The sequence below is a fragment of the Cornus florida genome, unplaced genomic scaffold (assembly GCF_030987335.1).
Source record: "Cornus florida cultivar Cherokee Brave unplaced genomic scaffold, ASM3098733v1 CherokeeBrave_3.0.0_Hap2_Chr09, whole genome shotgun sequence".
Classification (NCBI taxonomy): domain Eukaryota; kingdom Viridiplantae; phylum Streptophyta; class Magnoliopsida; order Cornales; family Cornaceae; genus Cornus; species Cornus florida.
This window is the reverse complement of record NW_026775579.1, coordinates 13,258,903-13,278,249: the sequence shown is the minus strand read 5'-3', so window position 1 is coordinate 13,278,249 and position 19,347 is coordinate 13,258,903. Positions and strand designations below refer to the sequence as shown.

General features: G+C 33.8%; 1 protein-coding gene across 1 annotated transcript; it reads right to left on the bottom strand.

Moving 5' to 3' along the window:
- Nucleotides 1–522: 522 nt before the first annotated feature.
- On the bottom strand, nt 523–4,390 carry LOC132273546 (WAT1-related protein At1g43650-like). Its single transcript, XM_059774506.1, has 7 exons — nt 4,122–4,390; nt 3,963–4,025; nt 3,677–3,793; nt 3,291–3,534; nt 2,934–3,092; nt 991–1,142; nt 523–888 (listed from the first exon to the last, which is right to left on the bottom strand). The coding sequence occupies exons 1-7, from the start codon at nt 4,373–4,375 to the stop codon at nt 768–770; spliced, it is 1,110 nt and encodes a 369-aa protein (XP_059630489.1). The 5' UTR covers nt 4,376–4,390; the 3' UTR covers nt 523–767.
- Nucleotides 4,391–19,347: the final 14,957 nt, after the last annotated feature.

The following is a 19,347-nucleotide window of genomic DNA, read 5'->3' as shown; positions in this document are numbered from 1 at the left end:
ATCCTTCCTTTCTGGTGCAAGCTGATCTCCAATTATTTTACCAATTATTGCTGTTGAATTATTACAATAGAGACAATTGGTACTCATTAATCATCTGTCATAAACCATGCAAAGCCTCTTCTTTAATTCCTTTTATTTTTCTTAATTTTCCTTCAAATTTTCAGAGCTTTTAATTAAATTCCATCTTATATAGAGCATTGAATTGCCGTTGTGAAAGAATTTAGGAACACTTATGATCGAATGCTTGGCAGAAAATGAATGTAGATAGACTTTAAATTTTAAAAATTAGTCCATAATTCAGAAACTTAAACCATAATAACAGCGCAAATATTTATGTATAGATATATATTCACACTTATACGTGATCGTTTTAAAATATTAAAAAAATAGAAAAATAGTATATCATTTGTTAACTGAGAGATGAAGAAAACTGCAGAACGATTATATTATTTTTCCAAAAAATTATATATATATATATATATATATATATATATATATATATATATTATGAAGGAAACAGAATGAAATCTGAAACTTTCTTTTTTATAATTCTTCAAGGAAAAAAAAAACTACAATTTTTTTTTTACTCTAATTTTCCCTTTTTCTTTTTCATTAGTTTTCGATCAACCAAAACGACGGAGGAATCCAAAAGATAAGAACTTTAGGAGCAAGCTGCTTCTGTATATACAATTAATTATGCCCTAGTGTGACATGTCACATTAAATATATGAAAAATATCTTACAAGTTGCAACAATGTGTCCATCAGTCACACATGTGTAACGCATTCCAATACGTTCTCATCATTAGGTTCTGATATTTTCGCCTCTTTGTTCTTCCCCCACAAAACGCTATAGAGCCCACCTATCAGCAACAATGCCCCACACACACTACCACAATATGAAAAAACGACTCTCAGTATCAATATCAATATCAATATCACAGTTAGAAGTGAAATTAGTGATGTATTAGCAGATAGTATATATATGGACCTTCCCAAGTAAAGAGTCTCCTTCCACAGGAATGCTGAAAAGATGGCTGTTATAATAAGTGCTAATGGAGTGAACATGGCTACGTATACAGGACCTTTCTTCTCTACAACCCACACTTGCAACCAGTAACTTATCCCAGTCACAATCACGCCCTGCAGCCATTTTCATTAGGTTATCAGTTCAAAACAAGCACAAAATCCGTAGATGTATTAATACTGAAAGTAGTATGTTTCTAAGCACATTCATGTTTATGTATGTCATAGAGTATACGGAATTAAGAAAGTGTATGTATAATTAGTGCATGTGTGCGCATGCACGCGTGCTTCTTGCATACATTCCATTGTACTAGGTTTTTTTTTCTTCTCAATTATGAAGTGATGGAGCATAATTTTTTAGCATAACCAATAAGACTATGCCAACGATGTAAATGTCAAGCTATTTGTTTAAAACAAATAGCTTGACATATATAAAACAAATAGATAATCATATATAAAACAAATAGATAATCCACTTTTGCTCTTATGGCTCAAACTATTTGTTTGTTAGATTTGAGTGTGACAAAATTATCCTCGTTGGTGTCAGGTTCTGAATCGTGTAGGAGATTGCTTTACACATGACAGAAGCACCGAAGGTAGAAGCCTGAGTGGAAATCTGAGCTAGGACAGAGGATTCTCTCCCTTGGAGAAGATGAGAAGATCCACTTAATCCCCTTTAGAGGTCTAATCGAGTCTATTTTAGATTGTGGTGGTGGTTGGTGCCTTTAATGGAACTTCTGTCTCCTATTTATACTGCCCACCAATTGGGTAAAAACTCTTTGTCACGAAGACGTCATCCTCTATTACCCAGTGGTTAAAAGGGGGGATTAGCAATGGGACACCTAATATATATAGGTGGCTCGAGGAGAGCAGTCACGCAAAATTCTAGATATTTTAGAAATTCTACATCAAACGAGGGTTTTGACTTCAACGAGTGACACTCCTCGTTATTTTAGAAATTCTAGATAATCATGAAGACGGTCAAAATTAGATCAGGGAATTTCAAGACTTAGAGGAATTCTTCATGTGACGAGTGAAGGCACCCACGAGCTTTATTTGGGATCCCCTAGTGCACTAACTTTACCTGTGGAGCACAGAAAGTTAGTGCTTGTGCACTATCTCGCCTTGGGGAGCACAAAAATAGAACAATCCAAATGGAGCCTTATTTGGGATCCCCTCGTGCACTAACTTTACCTGTGGAGCACATAAAGTCAGTGCACGTGCGCTATCCTCGGGGAGCACATAAATGGACCAATCCAAATGGAAGGGGCCTTTCCAAGGGTGAGGGAATATCAAGGCTTATCTGTAGAGAGGAAGTTCTTGATATGAGCTAAGGCGCCCTCGAGCTTTCTTAGGGATTCCCTCATGCGCTAACTTTACATGGAAAGAGGTCTTAAGGAACTAAGGGAGAGAATTGGTTTGAACCTAAAAAAGGAGTTCGAAATATTTGGAATGGGTCTCACATGTCAAACTATCGTTTTGTCTGCCTGATGAGTCACTGGCCTAAGTAAAGGGACTATTCTTTTCTTGACATCTAACTTTTTAGTTTCAAAAGGACACATCTTTGCCCTTATAGGCAAGTCATAACTGTTAATTTTATATACCAAGGCAAATACATATAACCGATGCAATGAAGGTTTCAGAGTAATTGTAACCTAATGTTTTGGACATGATTGAACAGTAAAGCCATGCAAGGGAATTCCATGGAAATTGAATGTCTTTGAGGATATATTTCTTCGCATTTAACATTTTTATCAATCAGAGAGGCAATGAAATTCCATGAAGCATTATCAAATGGGCACTAGACTTTCAGAGTTGTAGCTGTAGTTCTTATTTATTTCATTAGTGAATGCATTTACATTTAGCTTAGTCTCTGAGATATGGAAAATGGCTGATGAAATTACATACACAATAGGCCACAGAGAGAAGATGAACATCCCATCCAAGCTTCCACGATGATATGTTCCTCTCCATGGAAATTGCCCAAATAGCTGATTGTATGAGGCTGAAGAAGCACTGCAGAGTTGTAAGGCGTAGTTTCGCTGGATATTGCTTCACAACCATAGACTGAAAACAACGCCACTTTATTAGGCAATGTTCAACTTCTCATGAAAGCAAAGTGGGTGTGTGAGTTTCAACAAAAAAATATATATATAATAATTCAATTTAAGGTACGCAAACACCCATATCTACATGCAAGTATGTATGGATGTGTTTGCGTACATGTGTAAAGATAGAGAGAGATAAAAAAAAAAGTAGATGAACCTGCATAATTAGCCACAAAGACCATGCAGTGTTGGCCAAGAGCATGAAAAGAGAACCTTTTACCCATTCCACTTTGGAACTAGACCTTATGTCTGAAATTTCTTTGTGGGTTGCTGGGTACCAGTTCACAAACTTCACATGGGGTCCTTTGACAAAAGCAAATACCAATGCCCCAGAAACACCTACTACAGAACCCAACACCTTGGCCACTCCATGCCACTGCTTTATTGAAATGCTTTCCATCCTGAAATGTTTAGAACTTATTTTATTTATTTATTTTTAATTCTATAATGAAAGAAATTAAATAGTTGGTCCAAATATTTGTATTAATTCATTTTTATTTATTAAAGACTTTGACTGTGGCATGTAGATATTTTTTCATTTACCTGAAGAAAACAGCCATGACAAAGGTAATGGCAGGAATTGTGTTAGTGGTTGCAGCAGCAAATGTTGCAGATGTGTAATTCATTGCATAGTAGTATAGATTTAAACTCAAGGTAATCCTGAAATTTCACATGTGTAAAAGATTGTTAGAATAAAATTTTTGCGGTATTCAATACACTTGAATGTTGATAAAATATATATATGTATATATATATATATTAATTTATATACTTGAATGGTAGTCTCCAAAATCAAAGCATGGTAACAATAATCATACCAATTACATACCCAAATAGAGAAATTAAGAAGAGCTTCAATAGTAAGTAATATGATAGGGAAGCTGAAGTCTTCCTGCAGTTTAATTAGAGAAGAAAAAATCACAACCAAAAGAAACATATCATAGAGAGATAAAGAGTAACTAAAAAAAATTAAGAGTATTTGGGTAACCTCTCCACAAAGAAAGCAAATGGAGTTATAGCAAGTGTTGCAAAAGCTTGTCTATAGAAAACAAACACATAAGGGTTCATTCCTTTAGAAATTGCAGCCTTGGAGAACAACGCCATGCCTGCATATACAAATTGTATAAAGAGCACTGCAATGTAAGGTTTATTATGCTCCATAAGCATCACAAAACCTTGTAAACCCTTCATGTTAATTTTACTATCTTGGCCTCCTGTAGTGGTCAATTTATAGAGAAGCATTCAAATCCCCCTTGCATGAGCACTAGCTAGTTTCTCCCCCACCTATATGCTATTCATTTAACACAATCATATCAAGTGGGGTCAAACTTTTTTAGCCTCCATCACTAACAACAAAAATGTAATAGCAATTTTTTTGCCAATTGGCTACATGTGCATAGATGACCAGTTTCATTTAACTTTAGTCTAGATGTAACCAGTTTCATTTAACTTTAATCTAGGATCCATTTCTACTAAAGTATGTATCTATAGTTTATAACCACTAATGTAAAAACAGCTTGCATACCAGATTACAATCAAGAAAATCAAGAGCGTCGTAGCCTAACGATTTTTCTACTTTTTAAAATAAAATATTAGGTTTCAAATTTCTATAGAGTCAAATGGGTGGGTGAGTTTCTTTTCTCTGCCAAAAAAAAGTAAAGATAAAAACTTATTAGAATCAGATCCCTATACAATATCATAACAATTGTATTAAATAGTTTTAGAGGATACAACAAATGAGATTGAACTATCGTGCGACTATCCAAAGCACTCCTGATAAACAAAGTACATATCATTAATTATTAATTTTTATTTTTTTAACTCGGCAATAATTAGAGAGTTAGGATCATAGGATGGGGTCACTTAAGGCAGCCTTTTGTCATTAATTACTCTTTCATGTAACAAATCTTTATCACAAGCAACTGTAATCATTACTACTCTTTCATCTTTTAAATTATAAATTATTATAGACCGTCAACTAACTAACAAATTAATAGCATCTTCCAGCAGCCTTAACAAATAGTATCTTCCTCCCCAGCAGCATTAAACGTGTCTTCGCAAAACCAAGATACATAGGAGAAAATTAAGGACTTTGTGATTGAGTGGTATTTCATCTATCGTTCAAAGTGAATGGTAAGGTATTTCTAAAAAAACAAAGTGGGTGTGTGAGTGGGGTATGTGAGAGTTTCTTGGGAATGACAAAAAAAAGAAATATATATATATATATATACAACAAAAAGTTAATTATGTAGATTGTAGTGATGACATGTCGTCACCTTATTAAATACTATAATGTGTGAGATATAGTTTTGTAATTGGCATATTTTGGTAACAAAACAAGTCCTAGTCAAGTTATAATTTCAGTTACTATATCCGACTTAATTTCGACTACGGAATTCAGAGGTTGATCAGAAGAGGAAAGTATTGTTGATCATCGATGTGAGTCGTACGCAGCGGAATGTATTAAGGAAAGTTTTAGGTTTTGTAAAACAGATCTGTATCGTTATCAACTTTACATATTTTAGCAATTAAACAGTTAATCACATACAGATGAAATAAAGCAAAGTATAAAGTTAGAGATGACACCAGGATTTTAGCGAGGAAACCCCAGTTGATAAAATACGTCAACTGTTATGGGAAAAGCCTCGTGGACTGTGCAGTTCAAAGTAAACCAATCAACTATGCTTGAAATAAAATATACCGAACTTTGACTCTGGCTCACACCCTATCGTTCTACCAAACACCAACTGTTGATAATCCTCTGGCTTTGTGACTCCCCATCCAACAACAACTTGACCTCAAGCTTATGCTTGATATATGTAGAAGAGTATCAGATAGATCAGACAACACTTCACGAATGCTCCAACCCTTTCAAAGTGTGATTGCTTTTACTTCTGTTGTTTAATCGTCTGAATGATGCAGAAGAAGATCTGCTTTGTCTAATCGATGTTAATACGGCTGTATGATCATGACCAGGATTCGAACACCATAACTCTAAACTCACTATGCGTTTATATGTATGTGTTCTAGAAAGATGTCAGAAAAATTAACTCTAATTTTCTACAAAAATAATTTTCATAAGGCTTTGAATAATATTTGAATAATGATGTAAAAGCCATAAATAAACCTTGTATATGACATGGTTTATATAGAGGTTTGCAAAGTCCTATTCCTTCAAAAAATAGAGGAAATTTTGTGCATAGGACTTGGAAGGAAAGTTGGATCAAAAAGGTATTCAACAGAACACGAAAACTGGTAAACCTGGTGCAATTAGGACTTTTGGAACCGGTTCCCACATTTGGTACCGGTTCCTAAAGGATAGTGAAGAATTCGTCGAATTACAGCTTCTGGAACCGGTTCCCAAATCTTGGTACTAGTTCCCACTTGACAAAATCCACCTGGAACTTGGATTTTCTGTATTTTTGGAGCTCTGAAAATATAGCATGTATATCATTATGTCCTAAGTGGGAAACGATGTCCTAATGTAGTGTTCTTTCATTTTCGATGAATATCAGTACCTTTCTTTCATGTTCAACCTCTGAATTCCGCAGTCGATGTCAAGTCTGATATGGTAACTGAAATTACAACTCGACTAAGACTCGTTTTGTTACCGAAATATGCCAATTACATATATAGATCTCACAATCTCCCCCTTTGGCAATTTCGTGACAAAACCCTAAAAACAACTTATAATCTACCCAAAGCAGAAATTAAATTACAACTGTTAAATGAAACACGGAATTTGTTATCTCTGTTCTCTCTTCTTATTTTGGACAACATCTCACCTGATTTCCTGCACATAGATCAAGCAAAACTACTAGTGAAAGCTTAATAAACAAATTAAAAACTCCCCCTGAATAAAGTATCCAATTTTTTTTTTTTTTTTTAAAATATTCTCCCCCTTAATGTAACCTTGTAATATCTCTCCCTTTTTGGAGCAAATTGTCAAAGGAAACAGGTCATTAAGAGTAGAAATAGAGAAAATCAGTAATCAGTTTATTATATGTCAGCAGTCAAAAGATAATATTCAAAAATATCAATTCATGATAATATAAAAACTGAACAAAAAATGATGCATGTATGATATGAACATAGAATCAAGCATCAAGATCTTCTCTAGCAAATGGAACTGTAGTCATCAGAATGTCCTCATCACCATCATCACCATCATCAGTATCACTGTCATCCTCATCATCCTCTATATTAGCATCAGTCTCATTATCCTCATCTCCCTCATCCTCAGCTACAAGCAACGGATCTGGAGGGGCTGGTCTGTAGACATCTTCAGAAGTACTAGCAAGCCTCTATTCTATAAGAATTAGAACATCTTCTTAAAGATCAAGAACAACATCCATCAATGCCTTCTGATTCTGAAGAATCAGTGAGTAAAGAAGATTAGCATCAAAGGTAGTGAAAGTCCGCTCAGTCGGGAAGTGCTGAGTAACCTCAGGAAGTGATGACGAAGATACAGCTGAAGTCCTGTTAGCTTTTCTAGATGAATCTCTAGCAGACTTTGACTTGTTACAAGCCTTGACATCCATCTCAAATATGATCTCAATATGATAAGCTCGGGGTTGTAGAGGAATCTCAAAATAGCGGTACAAACCCATAATAACCATACGGAATAGAGAGGATTTTTTCTTTGTATTGCTCTTATAGTGAGCTACCATCAGTCAATAGATAGACGAATCAAGATGTATCTGTGCATCAATAGATATTACATATAATACCTCTACACAATCTGAAGACCTTCTTCCCAAAGTAGCCAAGATTAGATATAGCAAACAAATTCATAAATGCTGCCTCATCTGTGAGATAACGAGATGGTATATGATCTGGAGATCTTTGCGAATCAGGAATACACAGCTGATTGCAGATATCTTCTCATTTTTGCCCGGAATTCTCAAGTGGAAGAAGGTAGCCAGTGTTTGAAAAACTCTTGGGAATGCCAAGAACTTTACCAATCACATCGGTATCAACTATATAGTCTTTGCCAAATAGGGAAACCTCAAAATATCCTAAGTCATAAACTTTACGAATATTTGAGTAGAAGTAGTGGACTAAGCCTGGACTGTAGGAGCTTCCCATAGTGGTAAAGAACAACCACTTGTGCTTCTCAATATAGTCAACCAGTTTCTTCCTTGGACTGTCTCAAGCTTCTTCAAATTCACATTTCGTTCCCACTTAATTGGACCGTCCTTATACACTTTAGTGTATACTTGCCAAGCATGATCATTATAGAAATGTTCTCTGGTAAACTAAACCTTCCTAACCTCAGATATTGAAGGATACCCAGATGGTATCTCAGTAGATGGCGAGCTAGAGTGCACAGGAGAAGTGAGAGTCTCCCTTGGAGCGGTTGAACCCTCTTGTGGTTCCCGGATTGAAATTGTGGTTCACGTCTTTTGGGAGGTGGAGGAACCGCAATACCCTTGCCTTTGTCCTTCCGAGATAGTTTGGGAGGCATCTTGTGTTCGGAAAATTTTGGTTTGAAGCTCTGAAGTTCACTCGGTAATTTTGTCGAACACTTGGAGTGCGGTTCAACACTTGTTCTTAGACAAGTTTGTTTTGAATCTTCAGAACCCCCAAAAACAATCAATAATCAAGCACAATAACAATTCCGATGTATTCAATGTCAAACCCCTAAAACTCATCAGCAAAACTCAACTAAATCCTCTAAAATTTTTTAAACCCAATCCCCTCTTTCAACCTTCAAAACTTCTCTTCAACTCCTAATCAATCTTCAATATTAATCTTTAATTGGTTGATGTAATATTCAAACTTGCAATTTATGATGAGAATGATACAAGATTTGAAACAATATAGGAAGATATATATGATGTATATATGTAGAGAGAGAAAGCATAATATAGAGAAAGAAAAGCTGCGTGCAACACTACCCAATTAAAATGCCAAAATGGGTTATTTAAGTGTAATCTCGCTGCCAGGAACTGGGAGCCAAAGTGGGAACCAATTACCACTGGGCAGTGAGCAGTATGTGGTTTTGGACCACTGTTGAACCGGTACCAAATCTGTGGTACTAGTAGCTAAGCTCCAAAGACTTTGACTTAGCACCTTTACATTTTGAACTAGTAGATGGAGTGTGAACTGGTAGGAACATGGCAGAATGCTTTCTAGACTTGAAATTTTTTCCAGAAAAATTTTCTAATAGACTTTGTGAATCACTCATTAATCAAATCACACCAAAAAAAAAAAAAAAAAAAAAAAATTCTACAAACTAAAATAAAAAATCTTTTTGAATTTTATAATTTTTCTATTTTTTATTTATTTATTTATTTTTATTTAAAACAAAATTAAAAACAAATCATTGAGCAATCAATCAAAGTCATTCAAGTCCACACATGATCCAAATTTTCAGAAAATTTTCAGAGATATCTAGGAACGAAAATTTTGACTTCACAGAAAATATTAATTTCAATTCTCAAGAAATAATCACAACACGACTTTTAAATTGCAAATTTTAATGAAACAATTAGAAATCAATCTAGAAAGTGGAAGTGTGTGTGTGCAATCTATCTCATCCATTTTGGATCAATTATCAATAAATCATTGTCTAAACCATATTGATCAAAAAACATCAAGATAAAATTGACTTTGAGCAATTTTCTAAGTAATGTGGCTTTCACTCTAAAGAGCAAACAGCAATTCCCCAATTCAACTTATCTCCACCTTTCTTTTTACTCATTTAGCTTCACTTCAAAGTCTCATGGGAGCTTTTGAACACATCTTAATAGGTAACCTTTTTCTTAAACAAATAATTCAGCAAAATTTTTATATTTTTCTTTTTCTTTTCAAGCTGAATTTATTCATTTTTTTAAGCTCCTATTTCTTTCAGACAATAACCTTTATAGCTTTTGTGATTAATATACCCTAGTCAACAATTCAAAGATTTTCAATCAAATTTTTCCAGATTTGGACTAGTGCGCAAAATGTTATGAACTTAAGAGATTCAAATCTAAACATCCCTTAATCAATGCAAATCAATTTTTATTGTATAGATTACAAACCAAGAATCTATGTTTACATAAAAATCATGTGTCCAATTTTGCATTCAAAGATAGATCATAAATTCAATGGAAGAATTTTCTCAAATATATCATGAAGACTATGATCAGAAACTCAAACCTAAACTAAACCCTAACAAGTGATCCAATGGCAATAAAATTTTCTTTTAAACACAAGCCATGATCACTGAATTTTATAGGACTCAGTTTGAAGATGACGTCCTTTTGGAAACTTATTCCAAGGATTTAACAGGTACATAACTGATCAAATCAAACTTTTTGATCCACGCAGTTCTCACTCTCATTTCCTGAAATCCTTTTTCTTTCTTCACCTTTTTCTTAGGAAAATTTTCAGCTTTAGAAATCTTAAGTGTCAATTTTTTTTCTTAGAACGCACCTTATTCTTAGCATGAGAATTTTGAGAATCAATTTTAGAAAAGTCTTTTTTTTTTCCTGTGAAGGCATGAGTTATACTTATGTCCATTCTTTCCACAAAAAGTGCAATGTAATAATTTAGGCACATAAGACATATCAGAATGTGACGCATCAGGCAAACATGGTTTAGGCATAATAGCAGGTTTAACAAAATTTGTTTTACCTTTATTACTAGAAAACCTTTAACATATCCTAACCCTATTTTATCATTCACATCCTTACCTATGTTGATTATCTTATTCAAACTGTTTTGCCTCATATTGAACCCTTTCAGTTTATCTTGTTCAGATTTCAATTCAATTTCAAGATAATCATTTTTCAAAACAAAACATTCCATTAATGAGTTAGCAACACTTACCTTATTCTCAAGAATGATAATCTACTTCTCAAGCTCAGTGATGACACAATTGCTTTCAATAGCCTTCCTTTTGCCTTCATCAATTTGTTTCTTTAGATCTTCATTCTCTCCTTTTGCTTGTATAAGCTCGTTTGCTAACTTATTGATTGCTTGTTTGGTCTCCATGATTTCTTTGACCATCTTCTTCAGTCTTTCATCGTCCTTTCTAGCCTCTTCAACCTGTTCATCATGAACTTCACTAACTTCGCTATCTGAACTGTCAGAGTTTGATAAATTAACGGCATGAGGACCCTTTTCAAGAAAAGCAACATAAGAAAAATCATTAGTATCATCCTGAGGAGAATATCTATCACTTAAAGTAGAATTTTCAGCAATAGAACCTTTCATTGTTTTTCCTTTATTCTTATCCTTTTGTTCTTTCCTAGAACTAGGACAAACATTGGATGCGTGACCTTTGCCACCACAATTCCAGCAAGTAAATTTAGTTTCTTTTGATTCTTTTACTTTCTTTTCGTTAAACCTAAACTTTGATGTCTTGTCAAAATTTTGAGGATTAGCCATGTTGTTATTCATTCTCCTCTGTTGCCTTTGTAAAATCTAACTGAATTGCCTTAATAAGAATGCAATATCATCCTCAGAGTCATCATTCACAGAATGGTCAACCTATGTAGATCTTAAAGCAAGATTTTTCTTCTTCTGACTTAAATCAAAGTTCTACATCTCAAAAGTTTTTAATGAACCTACCATTTCATCTGCTTGACAGGTTGTCAAATCCCAATGTTCAAAGATGTTTCAACCCTAATCTAGAATCTTTTAGGTAAAGATCTTAAGATTTTCTCACAGATTTTTTTATCACTAATTTTTTTTCCTAAGTGACGCAGTTTAAAAATTATTTCAAGAAGACTAGAATAAAAATCAGAAAAGGATTCATCTTCTTTCATCACAATGTTGCCAAATTTATAAGAAAGCAACTAAATTTTGGACAACTTCACTTTCGAAGTTCCTTCATGAGTGACCTACAAAATATCCCAAGCTTCTTTAGCAGTTTTACAATAAAAAATTCTAGCTTATTCAGATGGAACAACAGAATTAATAATTGAATATAAAGCTTTGCCATTGATGAGCGCTGAAAAGTGCGCATTTAAACCCCTTAAGCTTGAACTTTCTAGGACCTTTATCTATCTTATTTTTTCGTCGTAGACTAATTTCATGTTATTGCCCTGTTCAGGTGCTTTTCCCAAAAATAAGTTAATTCAACCGAATAAGAGCATTAAAGAAGCTATCTCAAGTTGAATGGAAGAAAGGAGCAATGTGGAAGCAAAGTGTGGAAAAACAGCAAGTTCGATTGATCTCAATAATTCTTCGATTGATCTGGAGGTGATCGATCTAGACATTTCAAGATGGATCCAAGCCTTTGTCCTTATCCAAAAGATTCCACCACCTTCGATCGATCCAACTTTCCTCAGATTGATCGAAATTATTTGATCATATTCTCACCTACCATCCCACCTGCCACTTTTATCTTTTTCCCAAAATATCTCAAAATTTCTCAGAGATTTGTCTTTATTCAAAAAGGCACCACCAAGGATGATCGATCTCTGCAACATTTGATCGATCTCACCACATTTCGATCGATCGAGTCTCCTCAAGTCCGAAATAAAACAGAGTCCAGCTCATTAAAAGATGTTTCGTGGTGCAATCATTGCAAAGGCCCTAGTGCACGAGTCCAGACCATTGGGTGTGACACTTGAGCCTCCTATATAAGGATTTGGAGCTATTTTAAGAACAACATTCATCATACTTACACATCATATATCACATATCTTGGAGAGAAGGCTAGAGACTAGAGAGAACTTTACACATTTTGAGAGTTCTTCCATTCTTCTAGGGTTTCCATCAAGAAGGAGGTCATTCCTACCATAGAGATAGCCCTTGAGGGTTGGATGACTACTTCAATGAGTGGCTAGACATCTACTTGGGGTTAGAGTAGTCCCTGAGTTTGCTTCTTAGACCTAGTGCTTTGTATATTTTTGTGGATTTACTTATAACAAATGTTTTGATCTTATATTTATATATATATCTTGTGGTTTCTACTTGATTTGTATGGATTAATACTTTCAATTGATTATCTATTTCTAATCATATGTCTATGTATGTTAGAATGGATGATTCATGTGCTTTTCTCTAGATTTAATGGAATTTATGCATGTCTATGTGTATGGATGAAGTTAATCTAGTGATGATCAAAACATAGTACTTAGTTGAACACTCTTGTAATTTATTTGATGGTTCACACTTGTTTCTTGATGAATTGAGCCATACCTTTAGCTTATTTAGTTTAATTTTCATGTCTTTAGTGTAGATGTAGTGTAGTTGCTTTAGATTCATAGAAAGGTGGATAATCTATTCTTGTTCCTTGGTGTTCCATACTTATGAATACAAAGGGTGTATGTATCTAGGTAGTTGTGTGTGCATAAATTTTGGTTTCATTTGATAGGTTATGCTTTCCATTTGAATTGGCTAGATAATCTATACTTATTTGCCATCCATGCCTAGTTTCAACTAATGTCATACACACACACAAGTTATAATTCAATTTCCCTATTGATATACAATTGTTAGTGTCTAGTGAAGTCAAGCTTAGTGGTGAGCTCTAGTACCCCAAGTCTTCTCCTCTATATCTTTTTCCCTACTTTCTAAATTGTTACATTTTACTTGCTTTAATTTCAATTGCATTGTAGTTTAATCAACCAAACAAACCATCTTTTGATCACTCGACCTACTAACCCTATATATTGTTTCCATTGCAAACACGCCCACAATCCCTTGGGACGATCCCTACTCACCCTAGCTATATTTTTAGTTAGAGGTAGTAATGGCATTTATAAATTTAAAACTTGACCACATTGCACATTCACATTCTTAGTATATTTTTAGGCTTTGGTCCGACGACACACCAGCCATTAGCATCATTATGCTCAGTTTCAATAGCAGTAAAATAAAAAGTATCTTTTAATTCTTTGACTATTCTACCATCCACATTTGTATCTACTGTAGGAGGTGTATGGCCAGATTCAACTATAGCCTAAGTTTTACCACCAGAATTTTGCAAATAAGCTATCATCTTTGATTTCCAAAAATTGTAATTATCTCCTTCAAATAAAGGACCACGTTGATTAGAACAATCTTCTTTCAACGCATAAGACATGATTAAAACAATTTTTGAAAACAAAACTAAACTATCCAACAAAGATCAACTCAATGTGTAGAGATTGTTTCTGATACCCATTTGTGAGTTCTACACAGCGGAATGTATTAAGGAAAGTTTTAGGTTTTGTAAAATAGATCTATATCATTACCAACTTTACTTATTTTACCAATTAAACAGTTAATTACATGCAAATAAAATAAAAGAAAGTATAAAGTTAAAGATGACACCAGGATCTTAGCGAGAAAACCCCAGTTGATAAAATACATCAACTGTTATAGGAAAAACTTTGTGGACTATGCAGTCTAAAGTAAACCAATCCACTATGCTTGAAACAAAGTATACAGAACTTTGACTATGGCTCACACCCTATTGTTCTACCAAACACCAACTACTCACAATCCTCTGGCTTTATGAATCCCTCTCCAACAGCAACTTGACCTCAGGCTTATGCTTGATATTTATAGAAGAGTAGCAGGTAGATCAGACAACACTCCACGAATGCTTCAACCCTTTCAAAGTGTGATTGCTTTTACTTCTATTCTTCAATCATCTGAATGATGTAGAAGAAGATCTGCTTTGTCTAATCGATATTAATATGACTGTATGATCATGATCAGGATTCGAACATCATAACTCTAAACTCATTATGTGTTTATGTGTATGTGTTCTAGAAAGATGTCAAAAAAATCTACTTTGATTTTCTGCAAAAATAATCTTCCTAAGGCTTTGAATAATATCTGAATAATGATGTAAAAGTCGTGGATAAACCTTGTATATGAAAAGGTTTGCAAAGTCCTATTCCTTCAAAAAATAAAGGAAATTTCGTGCAGAGGACTTGGAAGAAAAGTTGGATCAAAAAGGTATTCAACAGAATAAGGAAACTGGTACACCTGGTGTAATTAGGACTTTTGAAATTGGTTCCCACATTTGTATCAGTTCCCAAGGGACAGTGAAGAATTCGTCGAATTAAAGCTTCTAGAACCGGTTCCCAAATCTTGGTATCGGTTCCCACTTAACAAAATCCACCTGGAACTTGGATTTTATGTATTTTTGGAACTCTGAAAATATACCATGTATATCATTGTGTCCTAAGTGAGAAACAATGTCCTAATGTAGTGTTCTTTTCTTTTCGATGAATATCAGTACCTTCCTTTCCTGTTCAACCTCTGAATTCCACAGTCAATGTCAAGTCTGATATGGTAACTGAAATTACAACTCGACTAGGACTCATTTTGTTACTGAAATATGCCAATTACATATATAGATCCCACAATCAAGAAGGAAAAAATAACATATTAGGACTTCATTTCCCACTTAGGACATTATATTTTTAGAGTTCCTAAAACACAGAAAATCCAAGTTCAGGTTGGATTATGTCAAGTGGGAACCGGTACCTACATTTGCAACCCGATTTCGAAAGCTAAGATTCGAGAACATCTTTCTGTCCTTTGCGAACCAGTACCAAGATTGGGAACTAGTTCCAGAAGTCCTGATTGCAACAGGTTTCTAGTTTCCTTGTTATGTTTAATTCCTTTTTTATCCAATTTTCCTTCTAAGTCCTATGTACGAAATTTCCTTTATTTTCAGAAGGAATAGGACTTTGCAAACCTCTATATAGACCATGTTATACACATAGGTTTATTAACGACTTTACATCATTATTCATATATCATATAAAGCCTTAGGAAGTTTATTTCTCTCAGAAAATCAGAGTTGATTTTTCTGTTGCCTTCCTAGAACATACACATTTTCACCTAGTAAGGTTAGAGTTATGAAGTTCGAATCCTAATCGTGATCATATAGTTGTATCTACATCGATCAGACAAAAAGAAGATCTTTTTTTACATCAAATTCAGACAGTTGAAGAACAGAAGTAAAAGTGATCACACTTTGAAAGGGTTGGAGCATTCGAGGAGTGTTGTCTGATCTACCTACTACTCTTCTATACATATCAAGTGTAAGCCTAAGGTCAAGTTGCTGTTGGACAGGGAGTCGCAAAGCCAGAGATTGTCAACAGTTGGTGTTTGGTAGAACGATAGGGTGTGAGCTAGAGTCAAAGTTTAGTATACTTTGTTTCAAGCATAATTGATCGATTTACTTTGGACTGCATAGTACACAATGTTTTTCCTATAACAGTTGACGTATTTTATCAATTGGGGCTTCCTTGCTAAAATCCTAGTGTCATCTCTAACTTTATACTTTGCTTTATTTTATCTGTATGTGATTAACTGTTTAATTGCTAAAATTAGTAAACTTGGAAAAGACACGGATCTGTTTTAAAATAATCCAAAACTTTCCTAATACATTCTGCTGCATGCAACTCACAAATTGGTATTAGAGCCATTCTCTACACATTGAGTTGATCCTTGTTGGAAAGTTTTGTTTTTTTTTGTTTTCAAAAATTATTTTCGAAATCATGTCTTATACGTTGAAACAATGTGGTTCTAATGAACGTGGTCCTTTATTTAAAGGAGATAATTACAATTTTTGGAAATCAAAGATGAGAGCCTATTTATAAAATTCTGATGGTAAAACTTGGGCGATAGTTGAATCTGGCTATACACCTCCTACAGTAGATAAAACTGTGGATGGCAAAATAGTCAAAGAGTTAAAAGATACTTTTACTTTTACTGCTATTGAAACTGAGCGTAATAATGCTAATGACACAACTTTATATTCAATTATTAATTCTGTTGTTCCATCTGAATATGCTAGAATTTCTTATTATAAAACTGCTAAAGAAGCTTGGGATATTTTGTAGGTTACTTATGAAGGAACTTCAAAAGTGAATTTGTCCAAAATTCAATTGCTCTCTCATAAATTTGGAAACATCGTGATGAAAGAAGATGAATTGTTTTTTGATTTTTATTCTAGTCTTCTTGAAATAATTTTTGAATTGCGTCACTTAGGTAAAAAAGTTAGTGATAAGAAAATCTGTGAGAAAATCTTAAGGTCTTTACCTAAAAGATTCCAGATTAGAGTTGAAACCATCTCTGAACATTAGGATTTAACTACCTATCAAGTAGATGAGATGGTAGGTTTATTAAAAAAATTTGAGATACAAAACTTTGATTTAAGTTAGAAAGAGAAAAATCTTGCCTTAAAATATACAGAGGTTGAGAATTCTGTGAATGATGACTCTGATGATGATATTGTATTCTTATCTAGGCAATTCAGTCAGATTTTGCGAAGACAACAGAGGAGAAGGAATAGCAACATGGCTAATCCTCAAAATTTTGACAAGATGTCAAAGTTTAGGTTTAATGAAAAGAAAGTAGAAGAATGAAAAGAAACTAAATTTATTTGCTGGAATTGTGGTGGCAAAGGTCATGCATCCAATGTTTGTCCTAGTCCTAAGAAGAAACAAAAGGATAGGAATAAAGGAAAAGCAATGAAAGTTTCTATGTCTGAAAATTCTACTTTAAATGATAATGATTCTCCTCAGGATGATATTAATGATTTTTCTTATGTCACTTTTCTTGATAGAGGTCCTCATGTCGTTCATTTATCTGACTTTGACAGTTCAGATAACAAAGACAATGAAGTTTATGATGAACCGGTTGAAGAGGTTGACAAGGACGATGAAAGATTGAAGAAGATGGTCAAAGAAACCATAGAAGTCAAACATGCAATCAATAAGCTAGCAATGAGCTTATCCAAACAAAAGGAGAGAATGAATATCTAAAGAAATAGATTGATGAAGGCAAAAGGAAAGCTTTTGAAAGCAATTGTGTCATCACTGAGCTTGAGAAGCAGATTATCATTCTTGAGGATAAGGTAAGTATTGCTAACTCATTGAAGGAATGTCTTGCTTTTGAAAATGATTATCTTGAAATTGAATTGAAATATGAACAAGACAAACTAAAAGTATTCAATTTGAGTCAATCAACATAGGTAAGGATGTTAATGATAAAATAGGGTTAGGATTTGTTAAAGGTTCTTCTAGTAATCAAGGTAAAACAACTTTTGTTAAACCTGTTATTATGCCTAAACCATGTTTGCCTAATGCGCCACATTCTGATATGTCTTATGTGCCTAAATTGTTGCATTGCACTTTTTGTGGAAAGAATGGAGATAAGTATAACTCATGCCTTCATAGGAAAAAGAAAGACTTTTCTAAAATTCATTCTCAAAATTTGCATGCTAAGAAAAAGGTGCGTTCCAGAAAGAAAAAGAAATTGACACCTAAGGTTTCTAGAACTGAAATTTTGCATTCAAGAATTGAGAGAAAGAACTGTGGATCAAAAAGTCTGATTTGATCAAATATGTGCCTATTGAGTCCATGGAACAAGTTTCCGAAAGGACTTCAGCTTCAAACTGAGTCCTATGAATTTTAGTGATCATGGCTTGTGTTCAAAAGAAAATTTTGTTGCCATTGGATCACTTGTTAGGGTTTGGTTTAGGTCTGAATTTTTTATCATAGTCTTCATGATATACTTGAGAAAATTCTTCCATCGAATTTATGATCTATCTTTGAATGCAAATTTAGACACATGATTTTTGATTAAAAATATATTCTTGGTTTGTAATCTATACAGTGAAAGTTGATTTGCATTGTTTAAGGGATTTTTAGATTTGAATCTCTTAAGTTCATAACCTTTTGTGCACTAGTCCAAATATGAAAAATTTGATTGAAAATCTCTGAATTATTGACTAGGGTATATTGATCACAAAAGCTATAAAGGTTATTGTCTGGAAAAAAAAACAAGTAGCTTTAAATAAAAATTTAAATTTAGCTTGAAAAAGGAAAGAAAAATGAAAAAAAAAAATTGCTGAATTCTTTGTTTAGGAAAAGGCTACCTATTGAGATGTGTTTGAAAGCTCCCATGAGACTTTGAAGATGAGCTAAATGAGTAAAAATAAAGGTGAAGACAAGTTAAATTGGGGAATTGCTGTCTGCTCTTTAGAGTGAAAGCCACCTTACCTTCCTCAAAGACAATTTTATCTTGATGTTTTTTGATCAATATGGTTTGGATAATGATTTATTGATAATTGATTGAAAATTGATGAGATAGATTGCACACACACACTTGAACTTGCTAGATTGATTTCTAAATGTTTCATTAAAATTTGCAAGTTAAAATTCGTGTTGTGATTATTTGTTGAGAATTGAAACTGATTGAATATTCTATGGGGTAAAAATTTGTGTTCATAGATATCTCTGACAATTTTCTGGAAATTTAGA

What these genes read in the sequence shown, in the direction of transcription:
- LOC132273546 (XM_059774506.1), bottom strand. Translation starts at nt 4,375, where the DNA reads ATGCTTCTCTATAAATTGACCACTACAGGAGGCCAAGATAGTAAAATT. An exon ending in CTTTGTGGCTAATTATGCAG is followed by an intron (nt 3,093 to 3,290) that starts GTTCATCTACTT and finishes CGTTGTTTTCAG; the next exon opens with TCTATGGTTGTGAAGCAATA. An exon ending in TTCTCTCTGTGGCCTATTGT is followed by an intron (nt 1,143 to 2,933) that starts GTATGTAATTTC and finishes AAATGGCTGCAG; the next exon opens with GGCGTGATTGTGACTGGGAT.